This window comes from Silene latifolia, chromosome X (assembly GCF_048544455.1).
Source record: "Silene latifolia isolate original U9 population chromosome X, ASM4854445v1, whole genome shotgun sequence".
Classification (NCBI taxonomy): Eukaryota; Viridiplantae; Streptophyta; class Magnoliopsida; order Caryophyllales; family Caryophyllaceae; genus Silene; species Silene latifolia.
The window spans coordinates 288,196,255-288,217,132 of NC_133537.1; the positions used below are offsets into that span (position 1 = coordinate 288,196,255).

The following is a 20,878-nucleotide window of genomic DNA, read 5'->3' on the forward strand; positions in this document are numbered from 1 at the left end:
AAGTAAATTATTTATTTTGATAGTTTCGAAATGTTTAAAAATAGTTTAAACCATGTAAAAACCTTTTATTTCGAAATAAGGGCATATCGGGAAAATGGCAATTCTTTTGAAAATTGGGCAAACGATTTTGGAAATGGGTCATATGAGTACTCAATCTTCTTGTAATCTCGTGTTTAAGAACTTTGGCATTGTCGGAATTTGCATTTGACAAACGGTTCTAATTATCGTCGAAATTATCATCGAAACGGCCCAAAACAATTAATGAAATTCCGCCAAATTCCCGCTCCTTTCTCCCTTTCCACGGCCCACCTTCTTCCCCCTCCTTCCTATTTCTTCCTAAGGCTTCCTTTGCCTCTTGACCGAAATTCACAAAAAAAAAACAAATAAACTTACAATCGTAATTTCATCATAACTTCTTCGTTTCTAGTCCGATTTTCGCAAAATTTATATTTTCGGAATCCTCTCTTCAAGATCTACATCCTAGTATGTTTTAATTTCAGTTTTCATTATGTCTATTTAAGATGATTTTGGGCATAATTTCGGTTTTAGTAATTATTATGGTGTTTTTGTTGTTTTTAATAGGTGAAGATTATGAGGATGATATAGGGGACTCTTATATAGTAGAGGATGATGGGTAGCTACTGTTTTTAGGGTTTTCTCAAGGGTTATTTTGCCTTTCTCTAGCTTAAGGTAACATATTTCGAGTTACTCGACGAATAAATGTCACATTCTTTGCTTTTTGTATGATTTTGTGAATGTTATTTGAGTGGTTTATTTCACATGAAAATATGGGTTAAAATCATGTCTTTTGTAAGTTTAAGTTCACATATTAGTATGGAAATGAAATGGGAATGAATAATTGATGCTTAAAAGTTAAAACGATGTTAAGATGAACAAAAATGGAGAAATGGAGGGTTTGGGGGTGGCGGCCCATTTGGCCCGGCAGGCCCGGCAGGCCTGTGCAGGCCCACGGCAGCCCTGGGTTGGCCCGGGTCGGCCCGTTGCTTGTCTTCGCGATTTTTCATGCGTTGTTCGTAGTTTCGGGTTTATTAACGTTATATTTAGTATAAGTAACATATGGGTAGTCTTATGAATTGAATAATGTTAATAGTAAATATAATGTTGATGGTAAAGTTATGCTTATATTGGTAGTTGGCACATGTTAGGATAAGTTATGATATGAAATTGTAATGAATAGGCTTAAAATGAATTTTATAGCGATAATTGCAATGTTTGGATGATTATCTAAAATCGAGCCTTGGTCCCTTTGATCAATCGATGTCAGTCAATTGTGTGATTGGTCACCGCGATTGAACCGTGCACATTCGCCGTAGGTGGGGTTGCGGGTAAAAATTCGGTTGGATGAAAATTATTGTGAAAAATGGATAATTGGCCTTACTCTTGTTTTAGGCCATTTATTATGTTTTTAGTTCACATGTGATGTTGGTTGAATTGAATGGTTTCTTATATTGTAGAAACGGCCTTAGATTCCCTGAAACCTTTAATATTGTTAATATTGCTTGAAATGGAATTGGTATGGAATACTTCTTGCAGGTTGTTGTGTTCATCATAGATAGGTCATTATAGTCTTTGACGAGTGTATGTTCATTGCTTAATAGCCTCTGTGTTCCTGACTTGGTGGGTTTATATCCAAGTTGGGGCATGACCTCGTTACTTATTTTGAGAGTAAGTGGTCAGCTTAAGTACTAGCCAACCCTTTGGTGGACTCCTTAGGGTACTCACATGGTTTTATAAAATTGTGGTTCTTGGGTGCGGTGGTGTGTATCCGCATGTCTAGGTCTGCGCAGATTTAGGACTAGGGTTGTGTTGTGTCTTGGCCATGTTTTGATAGAACCTCTGAGCCAAGATACCGGTTCGATTACCTTCCCTACCTCGTGGTATAGACTCGAGTTACAGAGTGACTATTGACGGTGCTAAGAACTTATGCCTGTCTTTGATATATTGTCCTTTCTTGTTTGATGATTCTATGAATCATAGAAGGTGATATGCAAGCCGGCTATGGTTGATAGAGTTTGGATTCCTGGATGTTATGTGATTCACATGATAGTGTAGTATGAGTCGGTCTAGTATTCGCATGCTAGGACTACGTGTTGTTATATTGTTGTTCACATGATAAGCACGATTGTCTAGCATCTATATGCTAAGGCTATGTGTTTTCATATTTATATTCTTATGTTTACATGTTATATTAATTATGACATTTCGTGGTCGGGAGAACTCGAAGTTACTCCCCACTTTGAATTGTGGCTTTCGTGTTTGTATAAAATGCGATTGACAGGTTGATGATGTTTAGATGGGGTACATGGACGAGCTAGCGAGCAAAAGAACCTTGGACCTAGTTTGGTTATATTTTGTAGTAAACCTTTAAACTTATGGTTGTGTTTATATTTTGGAGGGACATATGTCTCCCTCTCTTACTTTGGTTTGTATCACTTTATTCTCGCGACTTTAGCTATGTTATGTAAATTAGTTTGTTAGTTTTTGCAGGTTTTGGCACTCTTCATTTGGAAATGTTTGTGAATGGTTTAGAGAAGTTTTTAAAATTACAGGTTTTATCTAGTTGAACCAATTACAAACATATCCTGTCAGTTTTTCTGTAGAATTTACATGTTTATTTAACGCTAAAAATGAGGGTGTCACAGCTGCCCTTATGGCTCCCCCGAAATGTGGTGATAGGCGGTTTTGGGACTAGCTTGGTATGTTTGAAATTAATTAATTAATTTTCGTCTCGTGTTTTTTTTATATAACATAATTCGTTAATATCGTTCTCTCACACATTTATTTTGTTGGGCTCATTCGATTTAGTTGTCGGGCTCATTTGATATTGGTAATTGGGCTAGTAATGTTGGATAAATTGGGCTAGCTAGGTTAAGGAATTGAGCTAGTTATACTTAGTGAGTTGGGTTTGTCACATCTATTCATTTGGGTTTGAATCGTTAATTTAATTGGACTCGTCATACTTATTTAATTGGGTTTACATGATTAAGTTATTGGGCCACATTTATATTATGGGAACTTTTGGTGCCAACTTTGCTTCGTTTGAATAATTAAATTCCCGTCTCATATTTTATATAACGTAATTAGTTAATGTCGTTCATCTACTTATGTATTCAGTTGGGCTTGTTGCATCTTATCTATTGGACTTGACTTGTTAAGTCTATTGGGCTTGTCACGTGATTTAATTATTGGGCTCATAAATGAGTCACTTGGACTTGGTCACATTTTATTCCGTAATTTCATATAACGTAATTTATTCATTATCATTTATTATATTTTATTTAACCGGCATGTTAAATTGGGAAATGGAGTATCTATTAATATGAGACAAGTAGGAATTATTATTATTTAAATAGTTATTTATAAAGGGTCATATTCTTGATAATGTCTAGTATTGTTAGGTTGTGTGAGTGTTGGTTCTACCGGATACTAGGTGAGATCCTGAGGCCCTTTAGTTGCGGTATGAACGTCGGGAGTGATATTCTCATCCGTACTTATGGTGATGCAGGCCATAAGTATGAATGTGACATTAATCATCCCGGCCCTGAGTCACGGTCCTATCGGATACTAGGGGTGAGCCAGAGGCCCTCTAGTTGCGATATGATTCATCGGGAGTGATGTTCCCATCCGTACTTATGGTGAGATGCAAGCCATAAGTATGAATGTGACATTAATAATCCCGTTCTATGTGCTTGTTTGTTGTGCTTGTTTGTTGTACTTGTTTGTAGTATTTGGCCATGTTTTAAAGGTAACCGCTGAGCCAGATACTTGTTTGTTGTGTCTCGAACATGTTTTAAAGGTAACCTCTGAGTCGGACACTTGTTTGTTGTATTTGGCCATGTTTTAAAGGTAACCACTGAGCCAGATACTTGTTTGTTGTGTCTCGGACATGTTTTAAAGGTAACCTCTGAGTCGGACACTTGTTTGTTGTATTTGGCCATGTTTTAAAGGTAAATGGCTGAGCAGGATACTTGTTTGTTGTGTCTCGGACATGTTTTAAAGGTAACATCTGAGTCGGACACTTGTTTGTTATATTTGGCCATGTTTTAAAGGTAACCATTTGAGCGGATACTTGTTTGTTGTACCTCGGACATGTTTTAAAGGTAACCTCCGAGTCGGGTACTTGTTTGTAGTATTTGGACATGTTTTAAAGGTAACCGCCGAGCGGATACTTTATGTGTTGTGTCTCGGACATGTTTTAAAGGTAACCTCGAGCGGACACTTATTTGTAGTATTTGGACATGTTTTAAAGGTAACCGCTGAGCCAGATACTTTAGAGGTCGTGCCTTGGACATGTTTTAAAGGTAACCGCTGAGCGAAGGTACTTAAGGACTTGTGTCTCGGACATGCTTTAAAGGTAGCCACTGAGCCGGATGCTTTACTTATTACGTGATGTTAGTAGTCCCATTTCATGTATTGTATGTTGTTTGGTTTTCAAAGTTGGATGTATCATATGCCTTATCTATGATTGACTACGCATGTTTTGAATGTTAGTCTCATGTCTGAGTGCTTGCATCAAATAGTTATATTCACGATGTTCTTATATGTTCTTGTTTATCTGTGTTTCGACATTTTGTGGCTTGGAGAACCTTGAGTTACTCCCCACTGACTGTGGCGTTCATGTTTACATGAATGACAGGTTATGAAGATGCTTACGTGGGGAAGAAGTGTGGGCTAGCGAGAAATAAGCCCTTGGACCTTAGTTTGTTAGTTTAGAAACCCTTTATTTGTTTATTCGTGGGATATCTTTTCCCCGCTTTGTAGATTTGGGTTGTAATAACCTAAGTTTGTCTGTTGTAGTATTTGTTTCATTTCCTTTTTGGCACCGCGTGTTAATATTTAATTAGTAATTTAAAAGTTTTTAAAAACTCAGTAATTTCCGCTTTAATTTATTAGTTATATTTTCCGCTTTATCGCGGGGTGTCACAGTTGGTATCAGAGCCTATGTTGCTCCTGACGCACACACGTGTACCCCAAGTTTAAATTAGAGCTTGATCTTGAATAATGAATGTGAGATGGGTAGACTTAAGGACCTAAGGTGGTAGTCTGTAATGTGTTTGCTCCTTGTTAGGTTCTAACATGTTTGTTGATTGTCATTTAATATCTGTTGTGCCTTTGGATAATGACCGTGAACTTACAATGTGGTGATCAAGATTTGGTGCCTATTGCTGAGAATTGAAGATTTGTTCAACCTTTGAAGAATGCTTCTACTTCCTCGAAGATGTTTCTCATTCTTTGCGTACTTTGCCCTGTTCTTTACTTCTTAATGCTTATTCCTTCTTCTAAATCCTCTTTTCTCATTCCTTGTAAGTCACTCTTGTATTTCCTAACTTGTCCTTTGTTCCTTGCTTATCCTTCCTTAACGCCTTTTTATAGTACTCCATCTTTTGAGGAATGTTGACCTTGGTTGGAAATTTTGAATTTTGAGGAGATTGTTTGTGTTTCACCTTTAATCCTGGTTTTGAGAGGATTTGATGTTGGAAAGACTTAGGTAGTGTGATGAGACATACTTGACGGTTCTTATACCTAGATCCTTGATAGAGTGAGTATATTTGATTAATGGATTTTGTGTGTCAAGTGTGAGTTGCGTTGGTTACTAAGGTTATAGAACCTGGCTTTGTGTTTATGTTTGGGATACTAGTGCTTAGTACTTGACCTAAAGTGGATGAAATTGAATGGTGAAATTGAGGATATAGGATTGACTAAGTCAAGTTTGTGATTAACTTTGGTAGTTGCTTTGGATATGAGGGTTTAATGTTTGTGTCACCATGTGAGAAATGTTAAATGTGGGATTATTGGTTGGTTTAAGTGAGTGATATTGATTACTACTTGAAGTATGGTATGAGAGTGAGAGTAAGCTACATTGTTGGGAAGTCTTAGCACTTGTTTTAGTAACTAGAAAAGATAAAGGCATGGTCGGCACCAATGGTTAGGTTAAAGGACATAGTTTTAACTTATGGTTTTAGAAACTTTGAGGTTGTATTGAGTACTTGAGATGATGGGATGATGTTGTAGATGAGTGTAGATCTGCTTTTGGGAATCCTTAATAAGTAAAAGGATAGAAGGGCTCGAGATTCTATTGATTTTTCAGACCTTGGGTTGGCATGCTACTACCTTGTTTTGAAATGAGAACCTTGTGGAATATTTGAGGAACCTTTTCTGGGAATTTAGAGTTTGGTATTGGGATTTTTGATTGAGGGTTTTACTTTTTGAGAAACCCATGGTTGACACTAGTTAGATATGAGTATAGCTTTGTTGGAAACCTTGACCAGTTGACCTTGATCTTGTGGAAGTTGTTGGTGGATGTTTGAGGATTTGGAGTGATGAAATCACACATATAGTGGAGTACCATGTTTCAGGGGATAAATTAGGATGAAGTAACATAAATTATTTGAGGAAATCCTTGGAAGTGTTTTTTGTCATAAGTTTTGTCGTTGGGAAGTTTTCGAAACCGTTTAGGCTGATGTTGTTATTTGGGATTCGAGTACTTGCCGTTTTCTTCTTGTCTAATTCCCTTCTTCTTTGATCATAAGCATTACCGATCATACCTCTCTTCCTCGCTTCATCTTGCTCCTCTTTTAAGTTTGATGCTAGTAACCTATAAAGCTCTATCTTTGACATCCTTGTTGATTTGACTTTGAACCTTGCCCTGTGAAATTCATCATAGCTCTTTTGATTAGTTAGGTTTAAATCCTCTTGACATACTTGCATTTATGATACCTAAGTTCTTCTCTTTTCGTACAATTTCTAAACGTTTCAAGCTATCATTTTTGGTTCATTGTTGAAAATTTCTATTACTCTTACAAAACTTTACCTATTTTAAAAAGGTTTAAAACTGGAAAAAATTGATCTAGTTCCCTATTTGTTCTTTGAGTATAAACTCATTTATCATGATTTTAACTGCTAAACCCGAGATTTCTTTAAATTTTATCCAATTTCTGTTAACTTGGATCTATTTATGATTTCTTTGACAAAGTTTAATATCATATTTTCAGGAACTTGACTCCTTATTGAGTTTAAAAGTGAAATCTTCATTTCTATTTTGGCTTTTACAAGAGAAAAATTGAGTAAAGTACCTTTCTCTTTTGATTTTAACGTTGATCGGATGATAGAACTCGTTATTAGAGACGTTTAATAACTTGTTCTACGCTTGTCGGCGAATGATTTTTGTTTTAAATTTGTCTTTGACTTGGAAAGTAAGCGTTCTTGTGTGCACGACAAGAGCAATTTCGTTCCATGAATGAGACTTATACTTTTGAAAACTCTTCAATAATGTTTTTGAAAGTACTTTGATTTTGATTTATACAAATGATTTGCCTTTCGACTTGGTTCTACCGGAAAATTTTAGTTGAAGCTTTTGAAAGAATTTTAATTCTTATGATAAGTAACCTTTAAAATGTTTTGGTTACCGATTACAATTCCAGTTTTATTTTTTATAACCTTTCATTTCTACTTTCAAGTTTCGAGGACGAAACTTTTTAAAAGATGGGGTGATTGTAACACCCGCGAATTTTCCATTTTGACATTTTAAATTTATTAAACTATTCGATTACTTTATTTCATATTTTTGAATTATTCAATTTAATTAATCTTATGTCAAACACGATTTTTATAAACGTATTATATAAAAGCTCGTTTATATAAAAATACGTACGATTAAATTATATCTTTAAGACATGATTTATATAATAATATATACATACGTATTTTTGGTCGGATAATAATAGTGACGGTAATAATAATAATCTCTGTCTTAAATTCCGTCTAGCTATAGACCTTCACATTTCCACTTTTGAGTCTAACCTTTCTCGACCTATCCTATATTGACAACACATCACACCCACCTAACATCATACACTATACTTTTAAAAATATCTCTTATTATTATTATATATTATTATTATTATTATTTATTTGTTGTGGTGGTCATGAAACCGTGACCCACCCTCCTTCTTTACTCCTCTCCTTTTCTTCTTCCCTGCACAAAACAAAACAACAACATCAGCGAACAACAAGAGCACCGTACACCCATTTTCGCAAGCTTCAAACCCAGATTGCTCCTCCGTCTCTCAACCAAAATACATAATTTTCGCGCCATTCTCTTCCTCTCTTCTTCCTCCTCATTTCTAGGTAAGAAAGTCGTAATTTTGTTGAATTTTCGAAATGGGCAACTTGTGACAAACTCGGTTTTGGTGACTCGTATAATTCGTTTTTCCTCTTTAAAGTTGAGGACCTTGAAGACTGAAGGAAAGCACACGTTTTTGGATGTTTTACTCCGGAATTCGAGAGCTAAAGGTAACGGTGATAGGTTACTCGACAAATGTCGAATTTTCCGTCTCTTGTATCGTTTTATATGTTCTTTTTCCGATAAAGCTTGGTCCTTACCCTTTTTGTTTTGATATGGTAATTTCCGTCTCAATCTAATTGTTTTTATGGGTTGTTTGGAACGGTTTTTGTGGAGGTTTTGGTGCTTTGTTTTCGGGACTGCCATAGTGACTTGAGCGGACTGATTGTGAACGGTTATGGACGCATAAACAGGGCGTCGTAGTACTGGTGTGGGGACAGTTTTCTACCCTATCTTTGTTGGTCGAAAGGGTGGTTGTGGGCAGTCAAAATGATGGTGGTCGGGTGGTGTATCACGGTCGGGTCAGGCTCTGTTCTGGCGGTCTTTGCAGGGTATCGTGTGGGACTGTTTTACTCGGGGTGTTGAGGCATGGGTTAACTTAGATTTTGGGTGGTTGTTTGTCTCGGTTTTGGGTGGTTTCTGGGCAGGTTTTGAGACGAGTACTTGTCGTGACTCGGAGATGGGTTGTACGCGTATTAGGACTTGTTTTGAGCTGCTTGTGCAGGTGGTCCGTGTAATGCGATTGTCGGGTCCGTTCTGTTTTATTTTGGGGCGAGAAATGGGGGTGTGAAGGGTAGTTGTGGGTAGTCGAATAGTGGCTGTTATTGGGGTGGAATAATGGTGGTTAGTGGTGTTTGTGAGTCGGGTAAGGAGCTGCCCTTATGGCTCCCCCGAAATGTGGTGATAGGCGGTTTTGGGACTAGCTTGGTATGTTTGAAATTAATTAATTAATTTCCGTCTTGTGTTTTTTTTATATAACGTAATTCGTTAATATCGTTCTCTCACACATTTATTTTGTTGGGCTCATTCGATTTAGTTGTCGGGCTCATTTGATCTTGGTAATTGGGCTAGTAATGTTGGATAAATTGGGCTAGCTTAAGGAATTGAACTAGTTATACTTAGTGAGTTGGGTTTGTCACATCTATTCATTTGGGTTTGAATCGTTAATTTAATTGGACTCGTCATACTTATTTAATTGGGTTTACATGATTAAGTTATTGTGCAACATTTATATTATGGGAACTTTTGGTGCCAACTTTGTTTCGTTTGAATAATTAAATTCCCGTCTCATATTTTATATAACGTAATCAGTTAATGTCGTTCATCTACTTATGTATTCAGTTGGGCTTGTTGCATCTTATCTATTGGACTTGACTTGTTAAGTCAATTGGGCTTGTCACATGATTTAATTATTGAGCTCATAAATGAGTCATTTGGACTTGGTCACATTTTATTTCGTAATTTCATATAACGTAATTTATTCATTATCTTTTATTATATTTTATTTAACCGGCATGTTAATTTGGGAAATAGAGTATCTATTAATATGAGACAAGTAGGAGTTATTATTATTTAAATAGTTATTTATAAAGGGTCATATTCTTGATAATGTCTAGTATTGTTTGGTTGTGTGAGTCTTGGTTCTACCGGATACTAGGGGTGAGCCTGAGGCCCTCTAGTTGCAGTATGAATGTCGGGAGTGATGTTCCCATCCGTACTTATGGTGATGCAGGCCATAAGTATGAATGTGACATTAATCATCCCAGCCCTGAGTCACGGTCCTATCGGATATTAGGAGTGAGCCAGAGGCCCTCTAGTTGCGATATGATTCGTCGGGAGTGATGTTCCCATCCGTACTTATGGTGAGATGCAAGCCATAAGTATGAATAAGACATTAATAATCCCGTTCTATGTGCTTGTTTGTTGTGCTTGTTTGTTGTACTTGTTTGTAGTATTTGGCCATGTTTTAAAGGTAACCGCTGAGCCAGATACTTGTTTGTTGTACCTCGGACATGTTTTAAAGGTGACCTCTGAGTCGGGTACTTGTTTGTAGTATTTGGACATGTTTTAAAGGTAACCGCTGAGCCAGATACTTTATGTGTTGTGTCTCGAACATGTTTTAAAGGTAACCTCTGAGCAGGACACTTGTTTGTAGTATTTGGACATGTTTTAAAGGTAACCGCTGAGCCAGATACTTTAGAGGTCGTGCCTTGGACATGTTTTAAAGGTAACCGCTGAGCGAAGGTACTTAAGGACTTGTGTCTCGGACATGCTTTAAAGGTAGCCTCTGAGCCGGATGCTTTGCTATTACGTGATGTTAGTAGTCCCATTTCATGTACTGTATGTTGTTTGGTTTTCAAAGTTGGATGTATCATATGCCTTATCTATGATTGACTACGCATGTTTTGAATGTTAGTCTCATGTCTGAGTGCTTGCATCAAATAGTTATATTCACGATGTTCTTATATGTTCTTGTTTATCTGTGTTTCGACATTTTGTGGCTGGGAGAACCTTAAGTTACTCCCCACTGACTGTGGCGTTCATGTTTACATGAATGACAGGTTATGAAGATGCTTACGTGGGGAAGACGTGTGGGCTAGCGAGAACTAAGCCCTTGGACCTTAGTTTGTTAGTTTAGAAACCCTTTATTTGTTTATTCGTGGGATATCTTTTCCCCGCTTTCTAGACTTGGGTTGTAATAACCTAAGTTTGTCTATTGTAGTATTTGTTTCATTTCCTTTTTGGCATCGCGTGTTAATATTTAATTAGTAATTTAAAAGTTTTTAAAAACTCAGTAATTTCCGCTTTAATTTATTAGTTATATTTTCCGCTTTATCGCGGGGTGTCACAGTCCACATCATCAAAAATCAATTTAGGAAAGTATAATTTTTGATGTAAAAAATAAAGTGGAAAATCTTTTAATTGTTATAATATGTATATTTCCTAAATTATATTCAAGTAATATTTCCAATTTTTATATCAAACTTTTACATTTCATTTGGCAAAAAAATATCGTTAAAAAAATTATGAAAATAATATAATTAGCTTTGTGGAAAAAAAATGCTATCATTAGAGTATAGATTTCATATTATTTGCACATATTTTTTATGTAAAAAATAAAGTGGAAAATCTTTTAATTATTATAATATGTATATTTCCTAAATTATATTCAAGTGATATTTCCAATTTTTATATCAAACTTTTACATTTCATTTGGCAAAAAAATATCGTTAAAAAAATTATAAAAATAATATAATTAGCTTTGTGGAAAAAAATGCTATCATTAGAGTATAGATTTCATATTATTTGCACATATTAAAGATGGTATACTTCTTAATACGTAAAATTGTGTACTTTTTAGTATGTTTTGTCCCACATTTGAAAATAAGTAGGAGGGGTGAATATACTACATATAAATAGTAGAATTGTCCCACATCGAAAGATTAGTATAAGGTGATGTGATCCAATGATTATAAATAGGAAGCATATTTGGAACTTATGTATCCACCCAAAAAATTTTGAGTCTCATAAATATTGTTTTAAAGAGCTCTTAAGATTTTCTATCATTATCTACGATATGATATAAAAAAATAAAGTGGAAATCGTTGCTGGGAACTAACCGGGAAAGAGTTAAGAACATGAACAAGAAAATCAAAAAATACAAAACTAAAGGTTTTACTAATGGTAGTCTTCTGACACAGTACAAAACTAAAGATTTTACTAATGGTTGTCTTCTGAACGCAGTAATAGAGCGTTAATGAGTCGTTATATGTACGATGTTGAGATCCCTATCTAATGATCGAGACTAAGTGGTTTTACCTTCAAAGAAAAATAATATGTATACAATAGTAGCTTTTTTAAGAAAAGACATGTATTTCTTGGTATGTTATATCTTTCACATTTAAAAATAATGTAGGCATGATGAGCATACTACGTCTAAATAATTAAATTATGTATCTCACATTGAAATAACAGTATACGGTAGGGTGATTCTATAAATATAAATAGGAGTCATCCTTGAAACTTAGGTATTAACCCAAAATTTTTTGATATAAAAGATATGTACTTTTTAGTATGTTATATGTCCCACATTGAAAAATAATGTAGGTGTGATGAATATATTATGTATAAATAATAGAATCGTCTCATATATATATATATATATATATATATATATATATATATATATATATATATATATATATATATATATATATATATATATATTAAAGTGATGTTTATAATTTGGTATAAAAACTTTATATTTCATTTGATAAAAAAGTATCGTATGAAAATTATATAATTAGATTGTGACAAAAAAATGCTATCATTAGAGTGTAGATTGTATTGTATGTATTTTCTCATTATTAAATCGGGTTGATGTCAAAGTAGGTGCAAAAAAAAAAGGTGTACTTAGTATGTTATTTGCCCTACATTGAAAAGTAATGTAAGTCTGGTGAATATACTATGTATAAATATTAGAATTGTCCCACATCGGAAGATTATCATAAGGCAGAGTGATCTTATGATTATAAATAGAAGTCATAACCCAAAATCTTTTGATTCTCTTAAGTATTGTCAGAGAGAGCTCTTAAAAGAGTTTGTATTACTGTCTCTACAATAATGATTTCTAACCTAAGTTAATCTTTGGAAAATCTTTTAGTTATTATAATATATACTCTGTATTTCTTATTTTATATTCAAGTGATGTTTTTAATTTTTATATAAAAACTTTTACATTTCATTTGGCAAAATAATGTCGGTAAAAAAATTATGAAAATAATATTATTAGATTCATGGTAAGAAATGCTATCATTAGAGTATATATAGATTTCATATAATTTGCACATATTAAAGATGGTGTATTTCGTAGTATGTTATATGTCCCACATTGAAAAATAATATAGGTGTGATAAATATACTACATATAAAAAATAGAATTTTCCCACATCGAAATATAGCATAAGATGGGTGATTCTATGATTATAAATAGGAGGCATCTTTGGAACTTAGGCATCAACCCAAAATCTTTTGAGTCTCTTAAGTATTGTCTTGGAGAACTCTTAAAAGTTCATATCATTATATTTTCTACATATAGATTTTATATGTCCCATATTGAAAAATAATGTAGGTGTGGTAAATATACTACGTTTAAATAATATAATTAGAATTGTGTTAAAAAATATTCTATCATTAGAGTATAAGTTCCTATCATTTGCACATATTTTAATTATCATAAAAAAAAATAGAAAACAAACGTTCATGGTAGCATGTGTAATCTATCAAAGAGGTTACCATGAAAAATTTCCAATATTATAATGATATAGTTAATTAAATTTTCATTTAAAAGAGAGATATATGTACCAATAAAACAATAAAGGGGGTATTAATTTTTAATTGTTATTTTATTGTCACGCCATCAAACTTAACGTCCATTTAACATCCTTTATATTAAGGGGTACCATGGGCAAAAAAATGGAACCTCAAGGGTACCATAGGCAGATTCTTAAAAGTAGGGGTAACATAGAAAATCTGACAAAATTAAGAGGTACCATGGGAAATTTCCGTATCTAAATTATGTTAAATTTTTTTTGAAGAAAAACAATGTACAAATATTAATGCAGAGTACTTGATTATATTATTAAATTTAAATATAACTATTAGATATAATGAGTAGCAATTGTCTGTATTCGGTATTCGAGATCTGGTTAGATGTCGAACTAAGTGCAAAAAAGATTGTGTAATTCTGAGTATGTTATTTGTCCTACATTGAAAAACAATGCAGGTTTGATGAATATATATTACGTATAAATAGTAGAATTGTCCCACATTAGAAAAAAAAATCCAAGTTTGGTGAATAGATTACTTATAAATAGTAGAATTGTCCCACATCAAAAGATTAGTATAAGGTGGGATGATTATATGATTATAAATAAGAGTTAACCCACGTATATATTAATATTTTATTTTTTTGAAAGAGATATTTTAATAATATGTAAACAAATCATTAGACATAGAATGTAAACATTAAACCCTTATAACGTTTTTTTTTTTTGCATTATAAATAAGTTAATTACCCCGTTGCAACGCACGGGCATTCAAACTAGTATAATAATAAGATAGAACGAGGATTAATAATTACAACCAATGATGGAATAAGGCCTAATTTTCAGATTTTAATACCTATGAAACCTAATTTACTGAAAGTCAATTTAGGTTAAAAACATAATCAATTTTAAAAATTTGGCATAAGCTCTTGAACTTCAATATGTGAAAATTTGACGATTTAACAAATTCGAAACAATTAAGCTAATTTATCAATTTCTCCCACCCTAATTTCAATTTAGCACCCTAATTATATGTATATAAACTCGAATCAACAATTCATCAACCCTAATTTGTTGATAAATTAACAGATTTGAAACACATAAATTCGAAATTAAGTGAAATTAATAGAGAAATTAAACAAACCTCATCGAATATTGATGGACAGTGAAAGATGGTTCGATTTCCGTCTCCATTGATGAAGGAAGCAGTAGAATATTGAAGCTTGTTCTTCAATTTGAGGAAGCAGTTTGATGATGGGGAGAGAGAAAGAAATTTGAGAGAAAACGTAATTTGGTTAAATGATCTATTATTATAATATAGGATGAGAGGGTTTGGAATGATGCGCGTTTGATTTTAATTTTGGCTGAGGTAATGTCAGTCGTCCGTATTATTAGAGATCCAAGGGCTGTGAATGATTCTCACAGTTCTCATTATACTAGTGGTTCTCATTATATATATATATATATATATATATATATATATATATATATATATATATATATATATATATATATATATATATTCATGATCTCATTTGATTGTCTTCCTCCTCTTTCACGAGTTAACAATGCTCCTTTATTGGACATTTAATCACTCTTATTTATATGTTAATGTATCCACTGATAACGCCTATTATTACGACCCGTGCATTTTTTGCACAGGTTTAAAACTAGTTTAATTTGGAAGTTAAGTTGGTATTGTATTGTACTTGAATTGTTGTTCCCTCTGTTTTTGACTCGTGGGTGAGTACCTTGGAGTGTATACTCTAAGGGTTGAGCTCGGTTCATTATTGGTTCTTTGACAATATTGATATTGAAATTGAGATTGGTTACTAATATTTGAGTTGTGGGGCCTGTGTGCCGAGTTATCTTTTACGGTTCAGAGTGACCATGATTATTGAGTTATATTATATGAGTTTTTGAGCGATTTGAGATGGAAATTTTGTTTCGTGGTTTTACCGCCAGTTCACTCACCCCTTGTCCTTGGCTTAGGGTCGACGATGAGAATACTATACTTGGTTACTTTGGAGTATTATTTTATGAGACGGAGTAATGAGCTGGGACTTGGTTATTTATGGAGGCGAGAAACGAGTATTGTATTAAAGAAATATTATGGAAGCGGTTGAGTTTGTGTTGGGGAGTGTTTTTATTTTACTATGTGTTTATTTTCTTTTTACGTGTGATTGTTTACACCTATTATCTGTTATTTAGCTCCCTAGCTGATGTGTTTTTCCCTTTCGGGCTACCCGTCATGGGGGTAGGTCTTTCTCTGTCTTCTGGTTTTATTTTCAGGTGACTTCCTCTGTGATTTAAAGAGATTTTCAAGTCAAGATTTTAATTTGAGACTTTGTAAAGTTTTTTATTTCATTTTGTATTATTTTATTTTAGAAAGGATTTGTAATGAGAGATTTTATATATTAATTATAATATTTCTATATTTCGGTGAGTTTTAAACGTAAAAGTTAGTTTTTATGTAGCCGAAAATTATGGGGGTTACAACTCCTCCCCCGCCTTCGTCATCATCCCCCATCTCTTTCATTAACTCCTCCACTCGTCTAACCACCTTATTAGCATTCACCCACCAACCTCAAAAACCTATTTGTTTCTCGTTTCCCAAATCGCCTAACAATCCATTAAAACCTTCCCTCGCTCGCTCCTTTAGTCCTCCCCCATCTCCCTACATAAGGCTAATACTCCCTCCTATTAACTTATTTCTTCCATTATCTTTTTTTCCAAAAAAATATAAGGAAAAGATTTCGAACCATACTAAACACACAACCTCACATGCAAAAAAAGGAAAGAGGGAAGAAAATTCGAGTAATCCTAATAAGGAAAGAGAGAAGAAATAAGTAAATGGGAGGGAGTATTTTATATTGATAACTTGCACATTTATATTATGTCAGTATTTTTCATAAAATATAGGATTATCAATTTAAAATTAAAATGTAACTATAATTAAATGTTAAAATATAGGATTATCAGTTGGTGACTCGTAAATTTTGCACATGTTCGGGTCAGGTTAGGCCAAAACTCGGGCCTAAAGCTGGCCCAAAACAGGATTAATATTATATACCGACACATGGGTTTTTTTCGGGCCTAAAAGTCCCAAAACAATTGGGCTGGATTGGGTTGGGTTAGCGAGACTGGGCCATTTAATAAGCTCTATTCAGTCCAATGGTATCACATTTTTGTTTCAAGTTAATCCCCAAATCATTCAAAAAACAATCGAAACATCAAAACCCAAAAAATGGCACCACCAAACCCACTTCACACTCACACTGCCACTCCCACACTCGTCATCTTTACCCTCCTCACCACACTCCCACTCACCATCACCATCACCACCACTCCTGCCGAATGGTCCACCGCACGCGCCACCTTCCACGCTACGACAGACCCAAGTGACACCCTCGGCGGCGCGTGTGGGTACGGTGACCTCCACCTAACCGGGTACGCCAAGGCCACGACGACAGCGGTCAGCAACATCCTCTTCGAAAAGGGTCAAGCTTGTGGCGCCTGTTATGAGCTCAGGTGTGTTGAGGATCCTCGCAATTGTATTTCCGGAATGACCGTTATTGTTACCGTTACCAATTATTGTTCACCTAATTTCGGGTTTGCGGCTGATGGCGGTGGCAATTGTAATCCTCCTAATAAGCATTTTGTGTTGCCTGTTCAATCGTTTCGGAAGATTGCCAGTTGGAAGGCTGGGAATGTTGCTCTTCACTATCGTAGGTATGTTTTTTTTTTTTTTTTTTTTTTTTTTTTTTTTTTTTATTTATTTATTTATTTATTTATTTATTTATTTATTTATTTATTTATTTATTTATTTATTTATTTATTTACGTTTGCTTTTGGTACAAAGATGACAGGTGGAGCTAGGAGGCTCGCCACCTGAGTGTTTTAGTTTAATTCGCATCCTGAAATTTTTGTCCCCCCGAACCACAAATGCCAACTCCGTTACTGAGGACTAGTTTGTTTGTACACAATCAATTTACACAGAACATAACAAAATGTGAGGTACCAATGAAATGAAATAGCTAATCAATTTTACAAGCTAGTGGTCTACTCGTTTTATTACCAGGCCGATTGGTGTTTGGTTGAAACCTCATTTGGTTTTTTGGTTAGTGTAAATCACTTGTGATGAAGCAAACTATTGGGAGTTGCATTGTTGAGTGCTCTACAACATTTTTCCACATTGGTAGAAATAAGGGAAGTAGGACTAGTTTGTAAGTTAACGGAGAGATTTGTTGCTGATCAAGAATCACATTCTTACTCGGTTCTAATGCTGAAGAATGAAGATGAGACTATTCCTCTTTTTCTTGTTAATGTTGTGAATATCTGTGATTATTTAGGGGAACTATTCAAAGCATAGCGCCTATTAATGGAAATTTGGTCAATCGCTCATATGTATATTTCAGAAGCACCAACGTACAAATAATACGATGAGACTATATTTGAGTGAAAACTGAAAACCCAAGGTTTAACCTTCTAATATGCAACTAAAACCAACAATGAAAAAGAGAATCCATTGTAGGAATAGTATGAACATAGTGTCAAATTTTTTACTAACATTGGATCACAAAACCAAGTCCTAGCACAAATGATATCCTCACCAGTTTTTAATGCTACATAGAAAAAACACAAATAATGGCACCACCGTGCAAAATACCGCACACAAAATATAATTGCCCTAACCTCGATTAAGACTCTTCCCAAATAAGAATCCTGATCACAAGTTGGCTTCCACCCGCCCCCGACCACACACTAATCAAGATAAATCTCCGTCTTCAACACCCGCTACAGAGAACCCGTGTACCTGCGGGATCAAACTTACTAAAAAAGGTCTCTGTACCTTGCAGAGTTGCAGCTGCCTTCTTATGTGCTATTCTCCTTATATGAAACCCATTCAATCCTTGCAAAGCTTTGAAATGTTGTCACCAAGGACTAGAGTCAAGACTCAAGAGACCCACTTAGGCTGGAAAAATTTGACCAAATCCAGGCAACTTATTTATCTAGATGTTAGTAAAGGGGCGCTTCCAAATCTTTACATGTTAGTTCAACATTTTAAGCTGCTCCCTTGGCTTTGAATATATCCCCCTAAACATCTTTTTCGGTGTAACCTCTACCAATTTTTTCTCAAATGACGAATTTCCTTGACATTGTGCTAAACCTGGATGCTACTCAGGGGCGGTTTTAACAGTAAAAGGCGCACTTTAATTATGTTGGTCTGGTAGTTGTTAACACTTTTTCATAGCTAAAAGGCCTTGGGTTCAATCCTTGTATTGAACAATTCTTATTTAATGTTCTTTTACCATACATTTTGCCCAATTAAATAAGAGATTTTTGTGCACAACTAGATAGGCCTTTTGCTTTTCTTCTCATTGGGGTTTTCTTTTGCTTTTCTTCAAGTCCTATGTAGAACCGGTCATTGGAATAGTACGGCTATAGTATACCAGTACACACAACTCTAGAACTTAAATCCTATTATTTTCGCTTTACCATGGACTTAATGTAGTGGATACGATTCAATAACATGACCTTAATACCTTAAAGTCCTCCTACGTTTAAAATGACCAGTATGTTGGGAATAAGGGTGATTCAAACCGAAGGTATAGTGAACTTTGGTTACTTCACAATATAAGAAGCACACACATTACTGAGGCTTTTCGCTTTACTTCATCATACTCCAAAGCAACTAACATAAAGCGAGTCTTTGACTTATAGTCTTATACCGAAATGACCTTGGAGCATGTTCTTGATTAGAATGTTCTTGGTGCCTTAAACAAATAGGAGGATTGATGTGAATGTTATCCATGAACAGTGGGTTGGAATTTTCACTGAATTTGCAAGAGAGTAGTAGTCTTAGAGGTAGTACTACGTATCAGTATAACCAGTAACCAGAAATTTTACCTTTTTTTTTTTTTTTTTTTCTGTTTAACAGGATAAAATGCAGAAAGGAAGGTGGAATCCGGTTTGCAATTGATGGCTCCGGTGTTTTTATGTCGGTACTTATCAGCAACGTTGCGGGTGTGGGTGACATTGTCGGAGTAAACACTAAGGGATCGTTGACAGGATGGCTTCCAATGTCAAGGAGTTGGGGTCAAAATTGGATATTAAATGCTGATTTGAAGAGACAGCCTCTTTCATTTGAGGTCACTACTAGTGATGGAGCTACTCGCATTTCTTACAATGTTGCTCCTAAGAGTTGGGTTTTCGGCCAAACATTTGAAGGAAAACAATTTGAGTAAGTATCCCAATGTTTGTTAGTTTAAACTTCAAAGTATGTGCTTAAGGCTTAAGGTTAAAAAATTAGAATCATAAACATCGTTAGAGAATGTACATTATGGGCGGCCGTAGTACTGAAGTAGCTACTCGAGTACTGAAATGTCCTCACTGTGTTTTTACTATATATGCTTCCTAAATGTTCTGTATTTACCATGATTTTTCCGTTTTCATGCTGACAAAAGCTATTTAGAGGTGGAGATATACAACGAAGGTAGATTAGATAAGTATCCTCCTTTATTTTTGGAGCTCGGCTGAAAGCGTTAGCCACGATTGCACAATAGATACTCATATCAGTCATCTTGGATTCTTGGATACGATTAAGCCAATTACAGTTTCCAAAGTGTTGTACCAAGAGAGAATAAAGAAGAAACAAGGAAGAACCAACAATTTCCGACCATGAGTATTGTTTAGCCACATCTCAACCTACGATCAGACTGTACAGGCGGCAGAATATCGATCATCAGACTAGAAGCACATAGATAACCAAAGAAACTCATCTTCGAAGAGCACAACTGACGTCCTATTTTTTAGGGAGACTGATGAACTGTCGTCAATGTGTCGGGTAAAATTCAAGAGGTCACGGCTGGAAAATAGGAGCTGAAGTAGTTCAACACCTTGGTAAATACTCGAGGAAAGTAAGAGCTGAATTTAAGTCGTCGAACTGTGATGCCATTGTGACTGAAAATAAGACCACAGATCGAAGGCGGTCTTGTCTAGAATCAAGAGAAGGCGAAAAAGTGCGACCGAAGCATAAAAATTGTACTAGTATGTAAGAAGAGAAGTTACTCGGTAGTGTGTACTACCTACGATATGAGTAGATATTCGAAATGCGTGGATCGTAACACTGAATATGGATCATTCTCGACAGCAAATGATGCTAGTGTGAATGAATGCGGAATTAGAGTTGGCATAAAGTGCCGCGGGCCGGTGGGCGGCACGGCCCGGCCCAGCGAGAAAATCGAGGAAGCACGGGCACGGCTGGGCTTGAGACAGGCTCCGACGCGATTTTCTTCAGAAATCCGTGCCCAGGCCCGGTGGAGCCCGGTACGCACCAGGCACGGCGGGCTTGGCCCGGCCTAGCCCGAAAAAGGGCCCGTTGATTATTTTTTATTAAACAAAAAGT

General features: G+C 35.1%; 1 protein-coding gene across 1 annotated transcript; it reads left to right on the top strand.

Annotated features, from left to right (window-relative positions):
* The first annotated feature begins 16,661 nt into the window (after nt 1-16,661).
* Nucleotides 16,662-19,905, top strand: LOC141616839 (expansin-A13-like). Its single transcript, XM_074433999.1, has 2 exons — nt 16,662-17,202; nt 19,412-19,905. Exons 1-2 carry the CDS (start codon nt 16,718-16,720, stop codon nt 19,716-19,718), a joined length of 792 nt encoding a protein of 263 aa, XP_074290100.1. The 5' UTR covers nt 16,662-16,717; the 3' UTR covers nt 19,719-19,905.
* The last annotated feature ends 973 nt before the right edge of the window (nt 19,906-20,878 follow it).